The sequence below is a fragment of the Ranitomeya variabilis genome, chromosome 3 (assembly GCF_051348905.1).
Source record: "Ranitomeya variabilis isolate aRanVar5 chromosome 3, aRanVar5.hap1, whole genome shotgun sequence".
NCBI lineage: Eukaryota > Metazoa > Chordata > Amphibia > Anura > Dendrobatidae > Ranitomeya > Ranitomeya variabilis.
Window position 1 is genome coordinate 745,012,251 of NC_135234.1, and position 27,762 is coordinate 745,040,012.

The window sequence follows — 27,762 nt, forward strand, 5'->3', positions numbered from 1 at the left end:
TAAAATCTGCACTCTAATATGGCGCTCCTTCCCTTCTGAGCTTTGCACTGTGCCTCAAAAGTAGTATTGGCGCACTCAGGAGAAATTGCACAACAGAGGTCTGTTTTTCCCTATTAGCCCTTATAAAAATTAAAATCTTGGGGCTAAAACAACATTTTAGTGGTAAAAATGTAATTTATTCTTTCTTCACCGCTCAGTGGTATAAAATTCTGTGAGGCACATGTGGTGTTAATATGATCACTGCACAGATGAATTCATTGGGGGATGTAGTTTGTAAAATGAGTTCACATATGGGGGGTTTCTGTTGTCCTGGCACCTCGGGGCTCTGCCAATGTGACATGGCACCCTCAAACTATTCCAGCAAACTCTGAACTCCAATATGGCGCCTCTTCCCTTCTGAGCTTTGCACTGTGCCTCAAAAGTAGTTTTCCCCCACATATGGGGCGTACTCAGGAGAAATTGCACAACTTATGGGGTGAATTTTCTCCTGTTACCCTTGTAAAAAATAAAAAAATTGGAGGTAAAGTAAAATTTTTGTGGGAAAAAAGTAAAACATTAATTTTTTTCCTTCCACATTTCATTAATTCCTGTGAAGCACCTGAAGGGTTAATAAACTTCTTGAATGTGGTTTTGCGCACCTTGAGGGGTGCGTTTTCCAGAATTGTGTCACTTGGGTATTTTCTGTCATATAGACGCCTCACAGTCACTTCAAACCTGAGGTGGTCCCTAAAAAAAAGGTTTGGCAAATTTGGCATCCTGGTCTGGAAGGTGAAAACAGACTGAGGGAGAGAAGGGGTTAAGAAGTTAAACATTCTAGTAACGTCTCCTCTGAGCACAATACCGAGCACCGTCCGCCCGCACCGACGGCTTCTGTTCTGAGTGGGACTCCGTGACGTCACCGCACAGGACCGCTCTAGTGACAGAAACACAAGCACCTGGACACAGCCTATGACGTCAGTCAATGGGAGGAGCCACGTTCCGATTCTTCCTTACCATCACAGGTACTCGGGATCAGTGGGCGTGGTTGTTGTCAGTATACACGTGGGGGTGGGCGGGGCAAAAACTGCGGCTGCGCAGTGTGCTCTAGTAGGACTGTAGTAAGGAGAGGAGGATGTGGCGGAGTTTCCGGAGTCAGAAAGATGAGGACAGAAGCCGGCGATCTACCGCAGGAGGACATAGGTAGGAAGACGCCCGAGAACCGCACCGTACTGTACTGACAAGAGAAGCGGCTGCGTCACTACAGCTCCCTACTGTCAGGTGTCACTGGTCCCAGCTGTCAGGTGTCTCTGGTCCCTGCTGTCAGGTGTCGCTGGTCCCTACTGTCAGGTGTCACTGGTCCCTGCTGTCAGGTGTCACTGGTCCCTGCTGTCAGGTGTCTCTGGTCCCTGCTGTCAGGTGTCTCTGGTCCCTGCTGTCAGGTGTCTCTGGTCCCTACTGTCAGGTGTCACTGGTCCCTGCTGTCAGGTGTCTCTGGTCCCTGCTGTCAGGTGTCACTGGTCCCTGCTGTCAGGTGTCACTGGTCCCAGCTGTCAGGTGTCACTGGTCCCAGCTGTCAGGTGTCACTGGTCCCAGCTGTCAGGTGTCACTGGTCCCTGCTGTCAGGTGTCACTGGTCCCTGCTGTCAGGTGTCTCTGGTCCCTGCTGTCAGGTGTCTCTGGTCCCTACTGTCAGGTGTCACTGGTCCCTGCTGTCAGGTGTCTCTGGTCCCTGCTGTCAGGTGTCTCTGGTCCCTGCTGTCAGGTGTCTCTGGTCCCTGCTGTCAGGTGTCTCTGGTCCCTGCTGTCAGGTGTCACTGGTCCCTGCTGTCAGGTGTCTCTGGTCCCTGCTGTCAGGTGTCTCTGGTCCCTGCTGTCAGGTGTCACTGGTCCCTGCTGTCAGGTGTCACTGGTCCCAGCTGTCAGGTGTCACTGGTCCCAGCTGTCAGGTGTCACTGGTCCCTGCTGTCAGGTGTCACTGGTCCCTGCTGTCAGGTGTCTCTGGTCCCTGCTGTCAGGTGTCACTGGTCCCTGCTGTCAGGTGTCTCTGGTCCCTGCTGTCAGGTGTCACTGGTCCCTGCTGTCAGGTGTCACTGGTCCCTGCTGTCAGGTGTCACTGGTCCCTGCTGTCAGGTGTCACTGGTCCCTGCTGTCAGGTGTCACTGGTCCCTGCTGTCAGGTGTCACTGGTCCCTGCTGTCAGGTGTCACTGGTCCCTGCTGTCAGGTGTCTCTGGTCCCAGCTGTCAGGTGTCACTGGTCCCTGCTGTCAGGTGTCTCTGGTCCCTGCTGTCAGGTGTCACTGGTCCCAGCTGTCAGGTGTCACTGGTCCCTGCTGTCAGGTGTCACTGGTCCCTGCTGTCAGGTGTCTCTGGTCCCTGCTGTCAGGTGCCTCTGGTCCCTGCTGTCAGGTGTCTCTGGTCCCTACTGTCAGGTGTCACTGGTCCCAGCTGTCAGGTGTCACTGGTCCCTGCTGTCAGGTGTTACTGGTCCCTGCTGTCAGGTGTCTCTGGTCCCTACTGTCAGGTGTCACTGGTCCCAGCTGTCAGGTGTCACTGGTCCCTGCTGTCAGGTGTCACTGGTCCCTGCTGTCAGGTGTCTCTGGTCCCTGCTGTCAGGTGTCACTGGTCCCTGCTGTCAGGTGTCACTGGTCCCTGCTGTCAGGTGTCACTGGTCCCAGCTGTCAGGTGTCACTGGTCCCAGCTGTCAGGTGTCACTGGTCCCAGCTGTCAGGTGTCACTGGTCCCAGCTGTCAGGTGTCACTGGTCCCTGCTGTCAGGTGTCTCTGGTCCCTACTGTCAGGTGTCACTGGTCCCTGCTGTCAGGTGTCACTGGTCCCTGCTGTCAGGTGTCACTGGTCCCTGCTGTCAGGTGTCACTGGTCCCAGCTGTCAGGTGTCACTGGTCCCAGCTGTCAGGTGTCATTGGTCCCCGCCGTCAGGTGGCGTCACTGGTCTCTTCCGTCAGGTGTCACTGGTCCCTGCTGTCAGGTGTCATTGGTCCCCGTCGTCAGGTGGCGTCACTGGTCCCTGCTGTCAGGTGTCATTGGTCCCTGCTGTCAGGTGTCACTGGTCCCTGCTGTCAGACGTCACTGGTCCCCGCCGTCAGGTGGCGTCACTGGTCTCTTCCGTCAGGTGTCACTGGTCCCTGCTATCCCTACAGTCAGATGCTTTTTGGTAGCTATTATTGCTCCCTACTGTCCTCATGTGACTCTGCACTGTTGTCCTTCACTTTCCCTAGTCACCGTGCTCTATGGTTCTCACTGCGCCTTGTTGTCAGCTGTCGCTGCTCCTGCTGATGGCTGTCTGTCTCTGTCCCATCACTCCGTCAGCTGCTGTCACTGCTCAGTTCTGTTCCTCCAGCAGCGCTGCTTTGCTGTCCCTCCCCCAGCAGTGACGCATCACTGTTTCACCCAGTCCTCTATTACTGACCGTTACTCGCCCCTGCTGTCCTTTGACCTGTCGCTGCTCCCTACACTCGCCCCTGCTGCCCTGTGACCTGTCGCTGCTCCCTGCACTCGCCCCTGGTGTCCTGTGACCTGTCGCTGCTCCCTACACTCGCCCCTGCTGCCCTGTGACCTGTCGCTGCTCCCTGCACTCGCCCCTGGTGTCCTGTGACCTGTCGCTGCTCCCTGCACTCGCCCCTGCTGTCCTGTGACCTGTCGCTGCTCCCTACACTCGCACCTGCTGCCCTGTGACCTGTCGCTGCTCCCTGCACTCGCCCCTGCTGTCCTGTGACCTGTCGCTGCTCCCTACACTTGCCCCTGCTGCCCTGTGACCTGTCGCTGCTCCCTACACTCGCCCCTGCTGTCCTGTGACCTGTCGCTGCTCCCTGCACTCGCCCCTGGTGTCCTGTGACCTGTCGCTGCTCCCTACACTCGCCCCTGCTGTCCTGTAACCTGTCGCTGCTCCCTACACTCGCCCCTGCTGCCCTGTGACCTGTCGCTGCTCCCTGCACTCGCCCCTGCTGCCCTGTGACCTGTCGCTGCTCCCTACACTCGCCCCTGCTGTCCTGCGACCTGTCGCTGCTCCCTACACTCGCCCCTGCTGTCCTGTGACCTGTCGCTGCTCCCTACACTCGCCCCTGCTGTCCTGCGACCTGTCGCTACTCCCTACACTCGCCCCTGCTGTCCTGCGACCTGTCGCTGCTCCCTGTACTCGCCCCTGCTGTCCTGCGACCTGTCGCTGCTCCCTACACTCGCCCCTGCTGCCCTGTGACCTGTCGCTGCTCCCTACACTCGCCCCTGCTGTCCTGCGACCTCTATCTACTCCCTACACTCGCCCCTGCTGCCCTGTGACCTGTCGCTGCTCCCTGTACTCGCCCCTGCTGTCCTGCGACCTGTCGCTGCTCCCTACACTCGCCCCTGCTGCCCTGTGACCTGTCGCTGCTCCCTGCACTCGCCCCTGCTGTCCTGCGACCTGTCGCTGCTCCCTACACTCGCCCCTGCTGCCCTGTGACCTGTCGCTGCTCCCTGCACTCGCCCCTGCTGTCCTGCGACCTGTCGCTGCTCCCTACACTCGCCCCTGCTGTCCTGTGACCTGTCGCTGCTCCCTACACTCGCCCCTACTGTCCTGTGACCTGTCGCTGCTCCCTGCACTCGCCCCTGCTGTCCTGCGACCTGTCGCTGCTCCCTACACTCGCCCCTGCTGCCCTGTGACCTGTCGCTGCTCCCTGCACTCGCCCCTGCTGTCCTATGACCTGTCGCTGCTCCCTGCACTCGCCCCTGCTGCCTTGTGACCTGTCGCTGCTCCCTACACTCGCCCCTGCTGTCCTGTGACCTGTCGCTGCTCCCTACACTCGCCCCTGCTGCCCTGTGACCTGTCGCTGCTCCCTACACTCGCCCCTACTGTCCTGTGACCTGTCGCTGCTCCCTGCACTCGCCCCTGCTGTCCTATGACCTGTCGCTGCTCCCTGCACTCGCCCCTGCTGCCTTGTGACCTGTCGCTGCTCCCTACACTCGCCCCTGCTGCCCTGTGACCTGTCGCTGCTCCCTGCACTCGCCCCTGCTGTCCTATGACCTGTCGCTGCTCCCTGCACTCGCCCCTGCTGCCTTGTGACCTGTCGCTGCTCCCTACACTCGCCCCTGCTGCCCTGTGACCTGTCGCTGCTCCCTACACTCGCCCCTGCTGCCCTGTGACCTGTCGCTGCTCCCTACACTCGCCCCTGCTGTCCTATGACCTGTCGCTGCTCCCTGCACTCGCCCCTGCTGTCCTGCGACCTGTCGCTGCTCCCTACACTCGCCCCTGCTGTCCTATGACCTGTCGCTGCTCCCTGCACTCGCCCCTGCTGCCTTGTGACCTGTCGCTGCTCCCTACACTCGCCCCTGCTGCCCTGTGACCTGTCGCTGCTCCCTACACTCGCCCCTGCTGTCTTGCGACCTGTCGCTGCTCCCTACACTCGCCCCTGCTGCCCTGTGACCTGTCGCTGCTCCCTGCACTCGCCCCTGCTGTCCTATGACCTGTCGCTGCTCCCTGCACTCGCCCCTGCTGTCCTGCGACCTGTCGCTGCTCCCTACACTCGCCCCTGCTGTCCTGTGACCTGTCGCTGCTCCCTACACTCGCCCCTGCTGTCCTGTGACCTGTCCCTGCTCCCTACACTCGCCCCTGCTGTCCTGTGACCTGTCGCTGCTCCCTACACTCGCCCCTGCTGCCCTGTGACCTGTCGCTGCTCCCTGCACTCGCCCCTGCTGTCCTGTGACCTGTCGCTGCTCCCTGCACTCGCCCCTGCTGTCCTGTGACCTGTCGCTGCTCCCTACACTCGCCCCTGCTGCCCTGTGACCTGTCGCTGCTCCCTGCACTCGCCCCTGCTGTCCTGTGACCTGTCGCTGCTCCCTGCACTCGCCCCTGCTGTCCTGTGACCTGTCGCTGCTCCCTACACTCTCCTCTGCTGTCCTGTGACCTGTTGCTGCTCCCTACACTCACCCCTGCTGTCCTGTGACCTGTCGCTGCTCCCTACACTCGCCCCTGCTGTCCTGTGACCTGTCGCTGCTCCCTGCACTCGCCCCTGCTGTCCTGTGACCTGTCGCTGCTCCCTGCACTCGCCCCTGCTGTCCTGTGACCTGTCGCTGCTCCCTACACTCTCCTCTGCTGTCCTGTGACCTGTTGCTGCTCCCTACACTCACCCCTGCTGTCCTGTGACCTGTCGCTGCTCCCTACACTCGCCCCTGCTGTCCTGTGACCTGTCGCTGCTCCCTACACTCGCCCCTGCTGTCCTGTGACCTGTCGCTGCTCCCTACACTCTCCTTTGCTGTCCTGTGACCTGTCGCTGCTCCCTGCACTCGCCCCTGCTGTCCTGTGACCTGTCGCTGCTCCCTACACTCTCCTCTGCTGTCCTGTGACCTGTCGCTGCTCCCTACACTCGCCCCTGCTGTCCTGTGACCTGTCGCTGCTCTCTACACTCGCCCCTGCTGTCCTGTGACCTGTCGCTGCTCTCTACACTCGCCCCTGCTGTCCTGTGACCTGTCGCTGCTCCCTACACTCTCCTCTGCTGTCCTGTGACCTGTCGCTGCTCCCTGCACTCGCCCCTGCTGTCCTGTGACCTGTCGCTGCTCCCTGCACTCGCCCCTGCTGTCCTGTGACCTGTCGCTACTCCCTACACTCTCCTCTGCATTTCGGCTGATGTGTGCAAGCGACCCTACTAAAGGTGTTTTCTGGGCCTTTGACATCTTCATGGTGGTCCATCAGTATCAGACTGGGGTGGTCCGATTCCTGGCACTCCTACGATTGGCTGACTGAAAGCGCTGTCCATTATTAGTGGCTCTGCCAGGTACTGCAGCTCTGCAGCCTGTTCTTGTCCAGCCTGTGAATCAGCAGTATCGTCCAGTTCACAGTACCGCCTGCTTTTCTGAGAAAGGAACTCCCAAATGATAAGCTGATCGCTGGGTTTCTGTGCTGAGACCCCCAGGTATCAACTGTAATCTTTGGTGGAATTTTACAGCAATTGTGTTATTACCACACTTCGCAGCCACTGGGAATAGTGTACATTCACACTCCGAAATGTTTTCATACGTTTTTGGAGCAGAAACTCTATAGAAACCAGCGTTAAAAAAAACAAACAAAAAAAAAGTTGAGTTTTTGCTGGAGAGTTTGTGCTCCGAAAGTTATGAAAAAAAACCCCTCAGTGTGAACGCGTCCTTTGGATTTATTTACATGGAGATTTTTTATGTGGATTTTAGGTCTGACTTTGCTCCAAAATCCACATGAAAAACCCCTTTAAATCCTCTCTGAAGAAGCTTTCTATTCCAATGTGAATACTCTCCTATATTGCTCACGGTGGTGTTATTTTTATTTCCCCCACGTGTTAAAAGAAGCAACGTGTCAATTCTTGAAGTGTTTCTGCTTGAAAATTTGGCTGCTGATTTTGAAGCAGAAAAAATGCTTTATACACAAAACATTGTGCAGATTGAAATAAGGATTAGATTAGCGAGAAAAAAACAGCAAAATAAATGAGATTTCTAAAGCCTCGTTCACACGGTGCCTTTTTATTTTCCTTGCGCAGCATGTCGATTCTTCCAGCGTTTTTGCATCAGAAAAGCCTAAAAACCTGACGTGTGGACATTGAGTATTTGCAGTAGATTTTTCTGCACTAAAATTGCTTATACATTTTTTAGGCATTTTTTAATGCATCCATTTGGGTCGGTTCACACGTGGGTCTCGATTCATTGTGGCTTTTGCTCCACTTTTCCGGTGACTTAGAAGTTGCAAAAAAAATAAACCCCGTTAAGGGCATTTTTTGATTGTCAAATTCCTGGACTTTCTGTGCCACTTCCAAGAATTTAACCAAAACCCATCAGTGAATACCACGAAAAAAAAAATATGTGGCTTTAAAAAAAATCATAAGTGATAAATGGGGCCCAGAGTGTTTTTTGCTGCCTTTTAGTCTGTCCATACTTTTTGTGCTGGGGTTAGAAAATACAAAAAAAAAGTTCTTTATACCCAAGCATCAAGATAAGGTAAATAATGGTGATGTGATCATGTACCACATGGAATTAATGGCGCAATAATATAATAAGTTAAAAAAAACCCCATATTGATGGCTAAAATACACAAAAAAAGTTTTCGTTTTCTTTTTTTTTTTTAATCCAGAACTGCCTACAAACAGAATTTTCACATCTTTTCGATAGTTTAATTAGGAGTTCAGCTCTGAAGGCTGCAAGGAATTTTTCTTTTAAACTTTTAAGTCTGAAAACTTTCTGAAACTGAAAAATAAACACCCCACGTCTTATCTGCAAAGAAAGAAATTAAAAGTTTGCCTGAAACACTTCTTAATGAATTTCTTCCTTTTCTCGTTTTTCCCGGCAGTTAGTTTTACTTCTAATTCAGCATTTCTGTGTTTTAATGAGAAAGTAAAAAACAAAACAAAACAAAAAAATGCAGTTTTTTCTTTTTGATGGGAGAAAAAAAAACACAATGTGGTGTCCGGGGCTGTTAAATGAACGCACAGATGTTTACAGCCTCTGAAGAGGGATGAATGGATCTCGCTATGGAAATAGGTGACGGAGGGAAAAAAAAGAAAAGTGTAAAGGGAATAAATATGAGAATGGAGTAAAATATTCATGGAGAATAAATTAAGAAAACGTAGAAATAACAGCAAGAAAACATGTATTGGACATGGAGAGATAAAAAAAAAAGAATGCCTTATTAATGTAAATGGGTAGTAAATAAAAAAATAAAAAATACGTAGGTGCTAGACCTACCTTGCCTGGCTGCTTGCTTCATGGGGGGCGATCAGCATTCTAGATCAGGGTGAAGCATTTGTTTCATCAGCTATGTTGCCTCCTTGAGGTTATGGTGTACTGTTCACGCTTTCAGACTCTTCCCATTGGGATTGATTGCATTGATATTCTGTTATGTTAATGATAACAGCATGCATACACTCTCTAACCTGTATTAGATTATATATATTTTTTCATCTGTATTTCCCAACATGTGCTAAGGGTTGGGGGACACTAAGAGTATTTGTTATATTAAGCACTATGGCACGTAGGGTTTTGAGTATTATACTCGCTGTTGTATGACCCATACCTCTTTGATCATTGTCCAAGTTGGGACTTTAAATGCTTTTACGGTAATTGTTTTCTATGTGGTGGTTTCCAATAAAATAAAAATATCTTTGTATTGAACTCTATTTGGTGATCCTTTTTTATGCATATGCCTTTTTCTTTACTTCTTGTGATCAACAACAAGTGGAACACAATTGTGAAGTTGAACGAAATTTATTGGTTATTTTCAATTTTTGTGGAAATTCAAAAACTGAAAAGTGGGGCGTGCAATATTATTCGGCCCCTGTAACTTAATACTTTGTTGCGCCACCTTTTGCTGCGATTACAAGTCGCTTGGGGTTTGTCTCTATCAGTTTTGTACATGGAGAGACTGAAATTCTCACCCGTTCTTCCTTGGCAAACAGCTCGAGCTCAGTGAGGTTTGATGGAGATCGTTTGTGAACAGCAGTTTTCAGCTCTTTCCACAGATTCTCGATTGGATTGAGGTCTGGACTCTGACTTGGCCATTCTAATACCTGGATACGTTTATTTGGGAACCATTCCATTGTAGATTTTGCTTTATGTTTGGGATCATTGTCTTGTTGGAAGACAAATCTCCGTCCCGGTCTCAGGTCTTTTGCAGACTCCAATAGGTTTTCTTCAAGAATGGTCCTGTATTTGGCTCCATCCATCTTCCCATCAATTTTAACCATCTTCCCTGTCCCTGCTGAAGAAAATCATGATACTGCCACCACCATTCACTTTGTGTTCCGGCACCTGTTCGTCCGTCTCGTCAGGACTTGCGTCTGCAAAACGGTGTTTGGGCATATGCGCCCATTGGTGCCGTAGACTGTATTAGTGCCGGTAGAGCAAACGTGTTGTCTGCTGTGCATCATGTCCGGAGGGCGACACTCAGATGTAGTCTTCTATGTCTGAATGTCCATCTCCAGTATGAGTATACGCCTCAAAATGATTCTCGGCAGAACGTATGTTCTCTCTGCCGGCACCAATATGTTCTATGGCACCGTATGCGCATAAATCCAAATCCTATTTTGTTCAGATGTAGGCCCCGACGGGTCCACTGAACGGGCACCCAGACGCAATGTGAAGGCACCATGTGTCATCAAACGATCGCAGATTCGTGTCCCCTGTGGAAACTTAGAAAGTAAGAGAAAGTTAATTAAAAAAAAAAAAAGTTTTTAAAAATCTGAAAAAGGTTATAAATAAATGTTTGTATCCTACCCCCTTTTTACAGTAATAAAAACCCCATACTCAAGTAGCATCGTGTCTGTAAATGTCCGATCTATGAAGTTGTAGAATAAACTCCGTCATGACAAAAATCGGTCTTCCTGAATTGCCATTTTTTTTCTGCTATACATTTCAAACAAGAAAAAAAATGGATGAAAAGGCGATGAAAACCTCGTATGTACTCCAAAATGGTACCAATAAAAACTACAGCTCACCACGCAAGAAAAAAACTTAACACCAAATTCTAAAAGTTAGAGGTCTCATAAATGGCAAAACAAACCAATGTGGTCTCTGGCAGGGACAGAGGCAGGGGCAACGCTCGGCGCTGCAAACGGGACCGGCGAGCAAAACCTGTAATAATAATATTGACTTAAAAGATAGTCGTCTGCACTTTGCTTCATCACTAACGTGCCTAAATGGATTGTTAACCATAATTAATAAACTGGTAGAATTCGACTATAGACCGAGACCCAATGGGTCTTTCTGTGACCTTCAACTTTTTTTTTTCTCTTTTTTCCGTTAATATGCCAACAGGTTTCTTATGTCTTTTTCATTCTTTTTCTAAATGTTCCACCATTTCCTATAGCGAACGACTAGAGACAACGTTTTCACTTTTGGAGAGCTAATTTGCATAATTGTCCCAGGGAGCATTGCAGTTGAATGTCTACAAGGTGAGCCAGAATTAACAAGCACAGCATATGATAAGATTGTGGCAACCTGCTGCTACCGCAAGGGGGAGCTCAATGCACATAATGTATACAGGTACTATGGAAAAGCTCTAAAAATGCATGTAATTTACGTCTTAAACGGCCACTGTCGTTTTAGCAAGCGTTGCATGAATCGATAGTACAAGAGCTTGTGAAAAGCTTTGTAATATATGTTATCAGAGAAATATTCTTCTTTCTCCACTTAGTGGCCAGTTCTGCCTTTTCCTCCTCCCACCCCACGAATACTGATCTCACTATTCACTCTGAAACGCAGCTGAAATCTTTCTTGTTCAAAACGAGAGAGACTGCCAGCTCACTGAGGGATTAGGTTATAGACAGAATTAAAGAAACGGTGCAGCTGCTTTCTAGTAAGTGTTAATCTCAACCCAGAGCTGGATTCGCAGCTACACAGCTCAGTACTGTTGCGTAATGTCCTGCTTCTGTACATGTGTAGAGACAGGAGAGCCGGAATCCCTTACGTCTGTGTGTGCTGTGGAGTCGGTATAAAATGAACAGACTCCTTAAATATATAATACATTGGGTACAGTAGTACAAGGCAGGATGTGCTGAATATTTGTGTCATAATAATTTGGGAATGTTATGAAAAGTCCTATAAATGTCAGTTCTGTCCCTGATCTCAGGATCTGGGCTTTTAGTTGAGATGAATCTGTGCTGCACTTTATGTACATGCTCAGTAGTGGGGCCGTGCTGTGGAGTCGGGGTCAGGGAAATTGGGGAGTCGGAGGTTTGGCTTACCGACTCCTCAGCCTTGGTGCTGTGTATGAGAGAGCTCATAGCAGCTACTCTCCACCCACTAGCTCAGAGGCAGCTGAGGATTAGAGAGAGAACCTGCAGAGGGATAAACTGGTGAAAAATGCACAATACAAGTCATATAATAACCAGAAATGGTGTCTTCACGTCAGATGACTTTTGCTGTATCACCTCCCGACAGAGGACTGTGGCTTAACAGGACCTGAGAGGAGGGCTGTAATTCGCCCGCCTAAATCGACCTGCTCAGCAGTGTAAACCTTGGGAACCATTCAGAACAGTTGCAGAAATCTCTGCTCTTCAGATTCAGAGTTGACCTTATTTCACGAGACGTCCCTGTAGAAATAGTTTTTTTTCCTCCTCTGTAGAACCTCTGAAGTCTTTGAATTGAGAGCGATAAGGACCTTTTGCCGTAGAAGCCGCGAGCGCTGCTCCCCTCCGATGGCTGACATAGTGTGCCAAGGATGAGCTGGAGGACACTATCTGATGTCGGAGCCGGAGACTAAACTTGTTCTTTGGCGTCCAGTATCAAAGGCCGATGTGAGATCTATGGATTTATCTTCAAGGGAGGACATAGAAGGAATACTTATCAGTTTAACAAGAAGAGTCAGCGAGTGAGAAGAGAAACGCGCTGTTCTTGACAAGTCTCTTTGCAGTGAGATGTTGGAAGCCGGTAACGTTCTGCTCTTTGTCGGTATAGCACGTGGTGGCGGCCTTTCTCACCAAGGAGATTTATTCCAATGGTCTTAAAATTTCACCGGGACGGCAGTAACTGTGCCAAATTTACAACAGCGGTGCACGCTGCGCAGTAGATTTAGTAAATCTTACTAATTGTGTTGGACCCTTTTCTATTACTTTTTGGTTGGCTTAATTTATCAGTTGTAAGGTGGTTGTCGGACTTAAAGTAATGCTTTAGTACATATAGGAAAATGGTCCAGCGCTCTAAGTGCTGACAGGGGTTAATTGGCCATGACAGATTAACATAGTAACATAGTAACATAGTTAGTAAGGCCGAAAAAAGACATTTGTCCATCCAGTTCAGCCTATATTCCTATATTCCATCATAATAAATCCCCAGATCTACGTCCTTCTACAGAACCTAATAATTGTATGATACAATATTGTTCTGCTCCAGGAAGACATCCAGGCCTCTCTTGAACCCCTCGACTGAGTTCGCCAGATTGATTGTGAGCAGCTGATGAGTTCGGAGAGATGGATGCTCACCATATCTCCACCCCTGGTTGTGGTTCACTTTGTAAATTTAGAGCTGTTTGGTCTCACAGGAGGTGTGCAGATCTCCTGGATCGTGTGCCTGTGCTAACAAGACTTAAATGCTGTATTCTAAGCCAGGCTGGCTAACCAGCACTATTATATGGACTGGTTACTTTCTGCTTTACCTTGTGTCGGACAAAGGCTGCATTTATGTTTTCTGTTGACGTGGTTTTTGAGGACTGCAATAAACCAGCCCTATGTCTACCTCTTTAAAAAGCCGAGCGAGTCAACTTCCACACAATATTTTGCACCAAAAGATTTTGCCACCATCTCTAGCTTTTTTTTTCCTTCCAATATTATGCACCAAAAGACTTTACCTTTTTTTTTATTTTATTTTTTTTTGTTAAAATATTTTGGTGCAAATATTGACTCACCGTATTTTTGTTATATTTTTATTTAATTTTTAGCTATGAACGTTTTACAGAACCGTCAAAAAGTGTCTAAAGCACAAAATATGTCTGAAGCAAGGCATGAGCGGCAGTTTTTGGGAAAAGATAAGGCAGAATCCTTTAGCTTAGTGAATCTTTCCAAATATCTTTTATTAGTAAGCATTGAAGTGAATGTGTAAGAAGATTACAGACACTTGTCCTGTGCCGATCGGTTATTTCACATCTTTTGGCTACGTGAAATGGAAGAGTAATGTGGATTTTGAGTTCTAATTTAATTGTATGGACATTTTTTTTATTATGTCCACTAAATGCTAAAACTGACCTGTCATTATGATTCTCCAGATCATTACGAGTTCATAGACACCAAACATGTCTAGGTTCTTTTTTTATTTAAGTGGTGAAAAAAAAAAAAAATCCAAAGTTTGGTTAAAGAAAAAAATAAAACATTTTGCGCCAAGCTGACGTTTTTGATACCATTTTGGGATAGATATGATCTTTTCATCGCATTTTATTGCAATGTAGCTGCGACCAAAAAAAGTAATTCTGATGTTTTTTAAATTTTTTTCTCATTACGCCATTTAGCGATTGGGTTAATTTTTTTATTTTTTTTATATTGATCTGGCGATTCTGAATGCAGTGATACCAAATATGTGTTTTATTTGATTTTTTTATTTTTTTATTTTTATTTTGAAAGGGGGTGATATGAACCTATTAATATTACCTTTTTTTTGTTTTACTTTTTTGCATGCTTCCATGGGAGACTAGAAGCTGCACTACGTTGATCGCCTCTGCGGCACAGAGGCAGCAGCAGAAGTGCTCACTTGCACCGGGCGGTGGTCAAAGCAATCTGTCTATGACAACCATAGAGGTCTGCTGGAAACCTTTGGTTGTCGTGCCGACCCATCGGTGACCCGCGATCATGTGACGAGGTCAATTAAGGCGTATACAAAATTATTAATTCACCGTCGGAAACCCAATTTATTTATTATTATTTGTTATTATAACGCCATTTATTCCATGGCACCTTACATTTAAAGATACATTAAATATATAAGTTTTAATAAATTTTATAAAATTACTAATCTAGTGCACCAAACTACTATTTAGACACTTGATAAGAAATCCTTGTCTCCCTATAGTACACTGGCTTGCCCCTACCTAACAGCGGAGGTTAGCGCCCCCGCTCGTCAACGGCTCACCCTGCTGGCCCTACTATGAAGCAGGGGAGAAAGAAGCTTTCAGCACTAAACAAGAGATGTCAGGGTGTTGGAAAAATGCGGCTTGAGTATTTTTAGATTATATTCTAAGATGTTTTGTATATAAATTATTTTTTAGCTGCCCCTATTTTCTCAAGACTGCCGGACAGCGGGGGTTGGCACCCTAGATGCAACAAGAATGGCGCCCCCGCTTGTCGGCGGCTGTCCCTCCTATCCCTTTTCTGAATGTAAATGCCCAAAAGGCCTGATTTAGAGGGAGAGGGGGTGCTTGATATCTGTGGCTATCAGGGCTGTGGAGTCGGTAAGCCAAGCCCCCGACTCCTCAATTTCCATGACTCCGACTCCACCAAAATGGGCTCCAACACCACGACTCTGACTCCACAGCCCTGCCAGGGCTGTGGAGTCTGTAAGCCAGACATCCGACTCCGACTCCTCAATTTCCATGACTCCGATTACACCAAAATGGGCTCCAACTCCGACTCCACAGCCCTGGTGGCTATAGAGATATAGTTACTGCCTCACAGAGTACAGCCATAATATTATAGTGGGAATGATAATGAGCAGTCCCACGGCTATAACAAGGGTATGATATAGTAATCAGAAGAGTCATCATAGACAGCCTGTGACGAGGTCAGCGAAACAGAGAAGAGCCATGTTCCTTCCCGTCCCCCCCAATCTTTAGCTTTAGGTAAGCAGAGAGTTTCCAGTTTTATTCTGGGACCACGTGCCTGTGAAGGGTGGCGAAGAATCTCTAGAGGAATTCTAGAAAATGTAAAAACATTTTAGGCAGCAATTTCATTTTTTGAGAAAGTTGACCCTTCCAACAATCCTTAGAGGAAGCGAAGCCGAACATGCAGCCACCACTTTCACTAGAGTGATCAAAGGCATAAGATTACACTGAAAGAAATTATTTATCTGACTGCTTACTTCAATATTCCAGTACGTTATTTTTTTAACCCACTGTAATGGAACATGAAGGCTCGGACTGGAAAACAGGAGAACAGGAGAATCCTCGGGTGGGCCCCTGCCTGTGCAGGAATGGCCCACCGCCCTCTAATATGAGGAGTATCTGGCACAATACACTGATTCACTACAGACAAAAGGCGACATCTTATTTAACAATTAATCCATTTTATTGGTATAGAAATTTGCGAATGAGGATAAAGTCATATTTGCATGTAGTTGAAAAGTGGAGTTTGTTACTGGTGGGCGTTTGGCATCACAGTCCGACACTGGTGATTTCTCCACTGCCATATCTAGAGCCATCAGATGGGTTTTGTCCCAGTTGACTTTAATGACTGAACACTAGCGATGGGTGGATCAGTTTGCAGGAGTCTGGTCCACCGGCCAGTTCAGCAGTCTCCCAAATCTGTTACCTTCAACATCGCCGTCGTGGAGTGGCACGCAGCAGATGTCACATCAGTCCTGCTAATCACCAGGGGAGTTCCCAAGCCTCATGTCCATCAGGCAGAGACTACTGATCTGGCCGATGGACTGTAATAGATCCGCCCAACTCTACTGACTTGTTTCCAAATTCATTGAACGTGGTATGGACAACAACACCGAATCTTCTCATCACAGCCCTCAAGTACCTCCATCCCATGGAGTCAAACGCGTTGGCCTGATCAATAAAAGCCAAACTTAGAAACTTTTTTTGTAAAGTTTATTGAAGCCTTCTGTAATCGTGAAAAGCCTCCCGACCCCCAAAATAAACTTACTTTAGCCAGAAACAGATTAGTAAAATTAATATTTGAACCTTCCTATACATCTAGAATGGAATTCTCAGATTTTACTTTCTCCGTCGTGTTTCTGCCTCCGTAATGATGGGCCATGCCGTCAGAAGGCGGAGAGCGTGAGGCTTTTCTATATGGCAATGGCTGAGATGTCTTTTCACATGTGTGAGGAGTGGGACTTCATTCTCCTCAGTCACCGCTCTTGTACCTGTGATTCGTTCCATAGACATGGAAGTAATGAAGCCTCTAATCGGAGATGAAGGAAGTTGTGATGAGAACTCGGATGAAGATCGGTCCTCTCGGCGAGACTACCGCCCAAGCAACGAGGACGGCCTGACGTATGTATAGTGACTGACCGGTATCCAGTTCAGCCTTCCAGTAGTGGAGTAAAATTTCTACTTAGTTGGGGGTCGTAGAGTTCTCACTATTGATTATGATCAGAAAGTATCATGGCCATGTCCAGTGGTCGGATCGTGATGGGATGTTGTATTGTGGACATGTTGATGGGCGCAGTGTTGAGTATATAGAGCCTTGAACAGCCGCGAGTCATGCAGCCGTGTGGACTTGAACATACTATTCAAGCACGCTCAAGACACGCGGCCAGCACACAAGCATGCTCACATAACACCTTATCCCAGCACGTTCGTTCATTACTAATAAATATGTATTTTTTTTAATCTGGTGTAAATGCCGCTGTTCTCCTGAATCCGACACTGTCTTTCTTTTCTTCACGCGCCTCTCCATTCCTGAGATGTGGCTCTCTTTTCCCCATACATAAGTCTTTTTAGCCAACTAGGTGTGGTCCTCATGAAGATACCCAATGAGAAGAGTTGAAGACCACGCCTACTTGACTAAAATACTACATTTATATACAGGACCCATATCTCGGGAATGGTGAGGCACAGAGACAAAAGAAAAACGGCCTCGGATTCAGGAGAACAGTGGCAATTAGACCAGATAAGGAAAGTGTACATTTTTGAGACAAGTGGCACGTCCTCCTTAAATGGAGCTGCAAGGATGCATGAATTTGTGATCCGTGAATTTTAAAATATGAATATAAGGCTCACATCTAATTCCTCTGTGCTTGTCCCCTATTTACTAGCACTTTCTGCTTATCTCCCCTCACCAGTCACAGCAGGGCCGCCCAACTCCCCCAGTAGTCACAGCAGTCCACACGCTACATAAGTGGTGAAAGCTTTCTATACCCGGACAGTAGGTACCCCTCATCTACCAGAGCTATCCGCACAACATATCCAAGGGCAAAAGGGAAAAACTCCCAAATTTGGACATTACACAAAGGGGCCTAATGTCAGCGGCGCCCAGGATGTTGGGCATAGAAATGATGACTGCCCTGGTCCGGGACTGCACTAGGCAGCTCTAGTAGAGAGGTCTTGTTGGGGGTTGTAGTGCTCCATGTATACAGTATGATTTATCTATTATACTCAGGGGTCCTCAGCTGATCGGTGCATCTTATATTGCTGCAGTCCTAGTGTCCAGTTTACCTTGGATTACTTCAATCTGTGCCCTCTGGGGCTTTTAATTCCAGTTTATCCCTCTATAAGCGTTGATGGCTGTGTCGACATACAGCAAAAGATCATAAATTGTACATTGTGCAAATGGATTTTCACTTCTTCCTCCCATTGTCTGCGCTGCATCCACTTAATCAGCCGAGCACGCAGCAGCAGTATATACCGCCTCACCGCACCCTGTTTACAAGACAATGCTACACTGCGCAGACGTTATTATTTGGGCTGGGAACCTCCATGGGCATTATCCCATTCCCTGGCTATAAACATCGGCCCCCAGCTGTCCGCTTTCCCTCAGCTGGTTTTTAAAATTTCAGGGGATTCCATGTGTCACGATTCACACCGTGACTGTCACCAATTGTCACGATTCACTTCGTGACTGTCAAGATCCCTTAGCCGCTGCCCACAATGTGTCACGGATTGGGGTGACTTTGGACCAGCAGACTGCTATCACATGTGCAGGGGGCTTATCCTAGTTATCCCTCCACTGCCACAATGTGATGAGGAGAACACACACAAATTTATTTACCTCTTAGGTTACAGCAGGGGCTTATTTTAGGTATCCCACTGCTCTCCAATATACCATGAACTGCAGGGATTTGTGTATCCCGCTTACAGTTCCCCTTAACACTTGCAGCTCTCTGGCGCCCCCCTTACTCTCAGGTCAGATTAGGTACTGCACCTAGGGTAATTAGTCGCCAGAATGGCTGCCTGCTATGTACTGGCTATTGGGCCGACTGCAGTGACGCGATAACTACTCCCGCTCAGGCAGGAACAATAATTATCAAGCCGCAGTCGCTACAATCACCCAAGAGTCTGCACACGGTATCGCCGCCACCAGCTCCGATTAAACGGTCCGGAGCAACCCAAAACAGTAGCGTAATTCCCTTCAGAGACAGGGTACGGTTTAGGGCAGGAAGAACGAACTAGTATTAAAAATTATACCCCATAAATGATTTTTAGGCAGTGTTTATAAAATATTTTACAAAGATGTTACAAATGAGACAATTGCAAATATGTACAAGGTAATTATGAAAATAAAAGGATTAAATGAAGAAAAGATAACACTCACATATTCTCAGATCATTGCATTGCAGGCAACCAGACATCCCAGCTCATTTGTCGTGCTGCTCAGGCCTCACAGGAAAAGACAAGAAGAAGGAGCTGGGGATCTGGCCACAAACTTAAGACCTACAGCTAGTGACATCACAGAAAGGGCTGGCTTTTCCAGATCCTCCTACCTTTCAGTCTGAGTACTTTGAATACAGAGTGGTCTAATGCTTATAACTCCGTTCCAGTACATATCAGAATCATAGCACACCCAGCATTCAGCTTGTATTAACAGGAGCTTTCTTATGAGATCAAATATGTCCTATTATTTACAGAGCAATCCCTACTTCTTCACCGGAGGGAGCTACAAGCCTGTGATTAGAGTCATTGATAGATCCACCGAGAGAGAATAAGAACATCTATTTTCGTGTTTTTAACGTAAACGGTTTGCGTAATATCTTACAAAAATGGAACAAAAGACTTTCATGATTCTAGAAGTTTCTCTAACAGTTCCTGCTAACACAAATTTCCCTTGTAGCTATGACAGTCGTAAATACCTTCCGTCAATAAAACTCCCCCACAAGGCACGCTCTGCTACACAGACAGTTAGAACCACAGGGAAGGAAAGAGAACCAGAGAGAGGGGGGGGGGTTTAGCCCCCGCATGCTAGCAAGAAAACTAACTTATGATATTTCATACCATATCGTGACACCATGCCATTATTTTCAGAAAATAATTTATTACTAAAATACATGTACAGTAAGCTACACATGCAAAGTACTGATTAAATATGATATATAAAGTGAAAAATATTTCCTTGGAAAACTGTTAAAATGACAGAAAATTACTCTATGTAAAGGCTCATGTTAAAAATCGGATTGAAAATCGTGTGACGCTCATCCGAATTTTCCAACATCAGACCTATTTTTTAAGGCTGCGGGCCACAGGAGGAGGTGGTGCTGGTGGATGCAGGCTGTGGGCCACAGGAGGAGTTGGCGCTGGTGGATGGAGGCTGTGGGCCACAGGAGGAGGTGGTGCTGGTGGATGCAGGCTGTGGGCCACAGGAGGAGTTGGCGCTGGTGGATGGAGGCTGTGGGCCACAGGAGGAGGTGGTGCTGGTGGATGCAGGCTGCGGGCCACAGGAGGAGTTGGCGCTGGTGGATGGAGGCTGTGGGCCACAGGAGGAGGTGGTGCTGATAGATGAAGGCTGTGGGCCACAGGAGGAGGTGGTGCTGGTGGATGGAGGCTGTGGGCCACAGGAGGAGGTGGTGCTGGTGGATGGAGGCTGTGGGCCACAGGAGGAGGTGGTGCTGGTAGATGGAGGCTGTGGGCCACAGGAGGAGGTGGTGCTGATAGATGAAGGCTGTGGACCACAGGAGGAGGTGGTGCTGGTGGATGGAGGCTGTGGGCCACAGGAGGAGGTGGTGCTGATAGATGAAGGCTGTGGGCCACAGGAGGAGGTGGTGCTGGTGGATTGAGGCTGTGGGCCACAGGAGGAGGTGGTGCTGATAGATGAAGGCTGTGGGCCACAGGAGGAGGTGGTGCTGGTGGATGGAGGCTGTGGGCCACAGGAGGAGGTGGTGCTGATAGATGAAGGCTGTGGACCACAGGAGGAGGTGGTGCTGGTGGATGGAGGCTGTGGGCCACAGGAGGAGGTGGTGCTGATAGATGAAGGCTGTGGGCCACAGGAGGAGGTGGTGCTCGTGGATGGAGGCTGTGGGCCACAGGAGGAGGTGGTGCTGATAGATGAAGGCTGTGTGCTACAGGAGGAGGTGGTGCTGGTGGATGGAGGCTGCGGGCCTCAGGAGGAGGTGGTGCTGGTGGATGGAGGCTGTGGGCCACAGGAGGAGGTGGTGCTGGTGGATGGAGGCTGTGGGCCACAGGAGGAGGTGGTGCTGATAGATGAAGGCTGTGGACCACAGGAGGAGGTGGTGCTGGTGGATGGAGGCTGTGGGCCACAGGAGGAGGTGGTGCTGATAGATGAAGGCTGTGGGCCACAGGAGGAGGTGGTGCTGGTGGATTGAGGCTGTGGGCCACAGGAGGAGGTGGTGCTGATAGATGAAGGCTGTGGGCCACAGGAGGAGGTGGTGCTGGTGGATGGAGGCTGTGGGCCACAGGAGGAGGTGGTGCTGATAGATGAAGGCTGTGGACCACAGGAGGAGGTGGTGCTGGTGGATGGAGGCTGTGGGCCACAGGAGGAGGTGGTGCTGATAGATGAAGGCTGTGGGCCACAGGAGGAGGTGGTGCTGGTGGATGGAGGCTGTGGGCCACAGGAGGAGGTGGTGCTGATAGATGAAGGCTGTGGGCTACAGGAGGAGGTGGTGCTGGTGGATGGAGGCTGTGGGCCACAGGAGGAGGTGGTGCTGATAGATGAAAGCTGTGGGCTACAGGAGGAGGTGGTGCTGGTGGATGGAGGCTGCGGGCCTCAGGAGGAGGTGGTGCTGGTGGATGGAGGCTGTGGGCCACAGGAGGAGGTGGTGCTGGTGGATGGAGGCTGTGGGCCACAGGAGGAGGTGGTGCTGGTGGATGGAGGCTGTGGGCCACAGGAGGAGGTGATGCTGGTGGATGGAGGCTGTGGGCCACAGGAGGAGGTGGTGCTGGTGGATGGAGGCTGTGGGCCACAGGAGGAGGTGGTGCTGATGGATGGTGGCTGTGGGCCACAGGATGAGGTGGTGCTGATGGATGGAGGCTGTGGGCCACAGGAGGAGGTGGTGCTGATGGTTGGAGGCTGTGGGCCACAGGAGGAGGTGGTGCTGGTGGATGGAGGATGAGTGGGTTGCTGGTGGGAGACTGCCAATGGAGATGGAGGATTCTGGCCAACTGGCTCGGCTGACTGCCCTTCTTTGGGGTCCAATTGCTGTTTTTTTTTTTCTGAGAAAGCTGCCACCTTTCCAGGAAATCTAAATGCAGCACTGGACTGTGGTGTGGCTGAACTCTGATTGGTAAGAGGGTGGTAATATGAAGAAAAGTTCCTGTATCGTCACTGGGGTCTCGATTCTGTATAGGGGAGAGTTGGCGGTATCAGGCTGCACCTAGTAAAAGGCATGATGGGGTGAAGTAATTGGAGTTTGTGCAGGGAATGATAACAGTAGAAGGATGTGATATGAGGGGTGACAGCATGAAGAAAAGGTCCTGCATCCTCCTAGGGTCACAGAAGTCATTTCTAGCCGCCCTCTTCCTTACAGCTTTCATTGTTGCTCCCGGACTTTAAATAAGTAGTGGCCCTGAATATCGGACCTGAATAAGGGTGAAGTCACGGCAGCTGCTTTCCGACATTTCTTTTGCAGGTTCGTTCAGACACTAATACATGTCTTAAAAGGGAACATCGGGACCGGTCTTCTCGGGCTGCCTCTTGCTATGAAAAATGCCGGAATTTTGGTAAGTCCTCGATCAGCCGCCTGCTCCTTCCCTCCCTGTAATAAGGCTGACAATCAGCGGCAGGAGACGGCTCCATTGTCATGTACACAGAGCCTGTGATCTCCTATTCATCCCTTTCTATATCTGTATTCTCTACTTCTTCTGTCTTGATTCTTCATTGTGACCCTGACAATGAATTTAACAATTCCTCCAGGTGTTACTTTCCGAACGCTTTTGCCTGAAAATCTCTATGCTGTATATTGAAAATCCACGGTTTAGCTCTGTAATTTTTAGGCAATCTTTATACATCATTTATTTCTTAATATATGTTTATAGCTGTCACTGTGCAGTTTTTTTTATAGACATACTGTACATTTAATATTATTTTAATACTTCGAAGCTACCACTAGAGGGAGCTTACTGCAAACTGTTTATACATTGCACACTATAGTAACACTGTATGCAATGAGCTCCCCCTAGTGGTGGCTGCAGATAGGTAGTGTTATTTTTTAGTTGTATCTTATTGGTGGGTATATAACCAAAAGGACTCCCACCAATCACAATAATTATTTGGGGTGTGGGGGTTTAGATTTTCCTTTTGAACCAAGCTGCAGTTGAGCATGTGCAGTGTTACGCTATTCATTGTCTATGGTCCTGTACTCCATAGAGCCTGAATGGAGCAGCACTGTGATTAATATCATTCCATGCAACTGACATTATAAATTTGATTTACTAGCAAAATTGACTACCTTTCTGCTGTTTGTTATACTAGAAAAATGCAAATAGCTGAGCTCAATTCAGGTAACAAGTGGATTCTCCAAATTCACCACACAATGCCTTATGATATGAGAGATTCTATTTAAGTGGTTAAATAACTTAGAGCAGTAGTCAGGAAAAGTGGTAGAGATTTGTAAATTGTGTATTGTTTCAAGCCTCAAGAGCTTGAGATAAAACTCATCAAATACTTGGCCTTTCTAGAGGTTTAACGATGCCTCAATGATGCATGTACTGAAGATAGGTGATGGCTCAATCTCTCGGTGCTGCCGATAGTGAAGCATGGCAATGGCTCAGTCTCAGTGATGCCTACAGTGAAACATAGTGGTGGCTCTGTGATGCCTACAGTGAAGCATGATGGTGTCTTTTTGATGCCTACAGTGAAGCATGGAGGGGGCTTGGTGATACCTACAGTGAAGCGTGGCGGTGGCTCTGTGGTGCCTAGAGTGAAGCATTGGAGGTGGGCTCTTTGATGCCTTTAGTGAAGCTTGATGTTGGCTCTATGATGCCTTCAGTGAAGCATAATGGTAGTTCGGTGATGCCTACAGTGAATCATGGAGGTGGGCGCTGTGTTTCCTACAGTGAACCATGGAGAAGGGTGCTGTGATGCTTACAGTGAAGCATGGAGGGGCTTGGTTATACCTACAGTGAAGCATGGCGGTGGCTTTGTGGTGCCTATAGTGAAACATGGAGGTGGGCGCTGTTATGCCTTCAGTGAAGCTTGATGTTGGCTCTGTGATGCCTTCAGTGAAGCATAATGGTAGTTCGGTGATGCCTATAGTGAATCATGGAGGTGGGCGCTGTGATGCCTACAGTGAAGCATGATGTTGGTTCTGTGATGCCTTCAGTGAAGCATGGTAGTGGCTCGGTGATGCCTACAGTGAAGCATGGCGGTGGCTTGGAGATATCTACAGTGAATTATGGTGGTGGCTCGGTGCTCCACTGGGGCTAGAAACCTGCAGCATGGGGAGGATGGATTCAATCAAGTATCAGGAAATCCTAGGAGAAAACTTCATGTCTTCTGTGGGGAAGCAGAGCTTGTGCCGTATTGGATCTTCCAACAGTTTTTCTTTCTTCTTTGCTAACAGCAGGAAGTCTGTGGGTTTTGCATACAACCAAGCTGATATCGATATCCACTGCTCATATATACACATTTTTCTCTTTCCAGTTGGGACCATTGAGCTTGTTGTTTTTTGGCATCGTCTCCATTCATTGTATGAACATATTGGTTCGCTGCAGCCATTTTTTATGCCAAAGGTAAGAGGTGTCGTGTGATTACGGTAGTTAATTTTTTGTAATTAGGTCCATTATACAGATGTGGGCAGAACCTCAATCACAACCAAAAGGGGCCTAAAATCCGCTTCCTCTGCTGTGAAAAACTTGTATTTCCTCTCTGTTGTACTATTCCCTCTTTTGTTCCTCCTGGAAATGTAAAAAATGTCACACTGAGGTCCCCACACACTGACTCTGACCATTTTTCCTAAATAAACTCATAGGGCCCTGAGCCATTATTGTATTTGTGCTTTATTTTGTCTAATTTTTAGTGTTTTTCACCTTTTTTTTCATTTGCATCTTATTCTGCTATTAAATTCTGGCTGTTTTTCAAGTGTATTCTATGTGTTTTGTTTCTTATGTTACTATTGTGGTCGGGGTTTGGGGTTTCCAGGTATTTTCAGCTGATTAAAAAATAAAAAAATAAAAAAAATTAATGAAAGTCTTTGTTTTTCCACAAGTGTGCTCCAGTCCCCTCCCCCGCGGTAATTTCATATATGCCCGAAAGTTTTAGAGCAGATTTAGTTATATGCTATCATAATATGCAACTTTTTTTGCACTAAAAAGTCACTAAAATGGTTAAATATAAATGTAAAAACAAATCGTGCTCCATTTTAAAGAATTTGAAGCTAAGAAAGGCTGTAAACAACAAAAGTCACATTAAAATAGAAAAGTGACTTATTCCCATCTCCCAAGATCCTATCCCAATATGTAGCTGGTGTAATAATAATAATATTAGCAAATACCTCCAATTAGAAATGTCGTATAGTTTTTCTGATGCGCAAAATCTCTTTTCTCATGTGCAGGACCTTGGTATCCATGGTTACCACCACTGATATAGTGACAGTAAGCTAGTTGCTGGTGGCCGTAACCATGGATACCTAAGGTCCTGGAGGATAAATACACATCAGAAGAACTATACTACATTTCTAATTGGAGGTATTTGCTAATATTTTTATTATTACACCTACTCCATATTGGGGTAGGATCTTGGAGATGGGAATACCTATCATCTGATACAAGGTCAGGATCCTTACCCATGGGTGTGCAGTAAATTTTTTGGTAGTCACAAGTGTAACAATGCTAACTTGATGTATTATTCCCAGTTTTCCTCTGTTTATTACCCTCTGATACGTCTTTCAGCTCTTGCCGGTCACTATTTCATATGGTCGTTATTACTTTTATATTTGCTCATGTCATTTTAGGTACAAAAAAGCAAATTTAGGCTACAGTGAAACAGTCGGGCTAGCCTTGGAAGTGGGACCTGTGAAATTCCTCCAGCATCATGCCACAGCTGGAAAGTAAGTCTGCGGCACAACAAACCTATCGGGACGGTGGTTCCCTCCTTGGCCATCTTCCATAAAGTTCACTTTGGCCAAGACGGTGTCAGACGGTGCGATCGGACACTGATGGACCTTGACCTTGGAGTTCATCTCTAATCACTTTGGAAGTTGCGCTTGGCTCTCTGGTTACCATTTGTATCATCTGTCTCTTCGCTTTGTCATCAATTTTCCTTCACTTTCTTACAGTGATTGGGCAGAGTGAATTGCTCTGCTCAGTCATAGAAAACCTTCTAAATTGTCTTTGTAAATGAGACAGAACCGCAGTACCAGGCACGGCCATATGATGGAGCTATGCCCAAACAATAGGGGGGAGTCTGAGTTCAGTGACTTCTCCAGTCTGCTGATCGACTGGGACCCTGATCTCGATTCTTTGATCATTAATGGCTGGCAGCCGATCCATAAGATTTAACGGGGATTTTCGTGATTCTAACATACGGTAGTGAGTATGGCAGATCAACGTTGCAGGGACGTCAGTGCTGGACCTTTGGGGGTTTAAACTGGGGATTGTTATTGTTTTTTTTTTTTCCCCTATTTTATCACATTTCTTGCTGTTTTGTAACATTCCCGATTACCCCTTTAATTCTTGAAAAACACCTTTAATAGGGTCAGTCTTCACATTCCCGATTACCCCTTTAATTCTTGAAAAACACCTTTAATAGGGTCACTCTTCGTAACCAATTATTTTGCTCTGTTGCCTCTGAAGTAATAAAGCAACTTTGCAGGCGATGGAAAGTAAATGTTTCCTGCTCTTATGCGAAGTTCCGTGTCTCCATGGTTACAGACTACAAACAAACTTTGCGTAGTCTGATCCTGCCCTAATCAATTTTTTTTTACCCCCTGACATTCTACAAACAGTAGAAGGGAGGGAAGATGTGGAACGAACCAAACCGGATATCAGGTGCTGTAACTACAGACACGTGGTCTGCAGAGGAGCTGCATACTCCAAACGGTGGTATGTTTTTTGTTTTTTTCCTTGTTTTTTTTTGACAGACATTATGACTTGCTATCTTTAATGCAAAACGGTTGCGAAAACACTTAGGTTACCAGAGATTTCCTCCGGCACAGAAACGCCGCAGACAGAAAGCGAAGCGTTTGCATCTTATTTATCTGCTGGGAATACATGTGTTTATTGTGCTCCCGCTCGCTTCCATTTATTTCCCGCTTCTCGTGATCAGACGTTTATCTCATGCGGCCCGTTCCTCTGACTTTATCACTTTGTTTTCTTAGATGTTTTACTTATTCCTTTCTCTTTCTTTCCCCCGTACATGAGCACATCCCTCATTATTAGCGGAGCAGATGCCGTATCTCCCTTCTCCAGCCCGGCGCTGCTCGCCTCGCTGATTAGCTTCCCCGTCGATAGAACTCAGGTGACATTACACATAATACTTGGTCTTATTCCCTGCGGCAGATTGCGGAAGGCTGTGCCGCTCACTTTTTAACCATTTACCCCCCTATGTGTTACCTGACTGCCGTAGTGGTAGTCGTAATGGTAGTCGTAACCATGGATACCTAAGCTACTGCAATGCCCTGCTCATGGGTTAAGCGACATAGCTAATCAGAAGAACCATACTACATTGCTATTTGGAGGTATTTGCTAGTTTCAATTAGCTAATATTATTATTATGACACCTGCTACATATTGAGATAGGATAATTTTTATTTTTTTTTTTACGTTTACATTGATCTGCGTGTATAAGAGCTTATTCTTTCTGTCGTGTACAACGAGTTATAATTTTGAATGGCACCATTCGTTTTACGTTTTATAATGTACAGAAAAAAATTGTAGTGAGTTGAAATAGTGCAAAAAATTCCTGTATTTACCCTCTTTTGGGGGGGGGGGGGCTAGGAGTTGTTTTTCACAAGTTTATTGTGCAGTAAAGAAAAAAATCTGACAGTGGTTCTCAACTTCTCCATAATTTACAAATGTTTTTTTCTTTTTTTTAGTTAAAATTTGTTTTGTGCCTTTTTCTAAGACCAGTAACTTTTTTTTTTCCTTTGGATGCAGCCGTGTGAGGGTATTATTATTATTATTTTTTTTTTTACGTGACGAGCTGATTTTCTTTTTTTTTTTTTTTGTTACATTGAAACCGTTTTGTCACACACAGGGCATCTTGTCCGCTGGGCATTGCGTCTTTTGAAGGGGAAGGAAAAACA

The 27,762-nt window shown here is 47.5% G+C and overlaps 1 protein-coding gene across 4 annotated transcripts in view; it reads left to right on the plus strand.

Moving 5' to 3' along the window:
* The first annotated feature begins 1,022 nt into the window (after positions 1–1,022).
* Positions 1,023–27,762, plus strand: part of SLC36A4 (solute carrier family 36 member 4) — a 202,651-nt gene continuing 175,911 nt past the window's right edge. For 3 of the 4 annotated variants that reach the window (XR_013224100.1, XM_077298535.1, XM_077298537.1), the window contains exons 1-5: positions 1,057–1,179; positions 16,513–16,624; positions 22,150–22,240; positions 24,162–24,250; positions 25,471–25,566. Coding sequence is in view for 3 of the 4 variants with exons in the window: in XM_077298535.1 (XP_077154650.1) it covers positions 1,140–1,179; positions 16,513–16,624; positions 22,150–22,240; positions 24,162–24,250; positions 25,471–25,566 (428 nt within the window). In the remaining variant the exon portion in view is untranslated. Of the gene's footprint in view, positions 1,180–16,512; positions 16,625–22,149; positions 22,241–24,161; positions 24,251–25,470; positions 25,567–27,762 lie in introns of all 4 variants that reach the window. The other variant, XM_077298538.1, reaches the window with a different exon arrangement.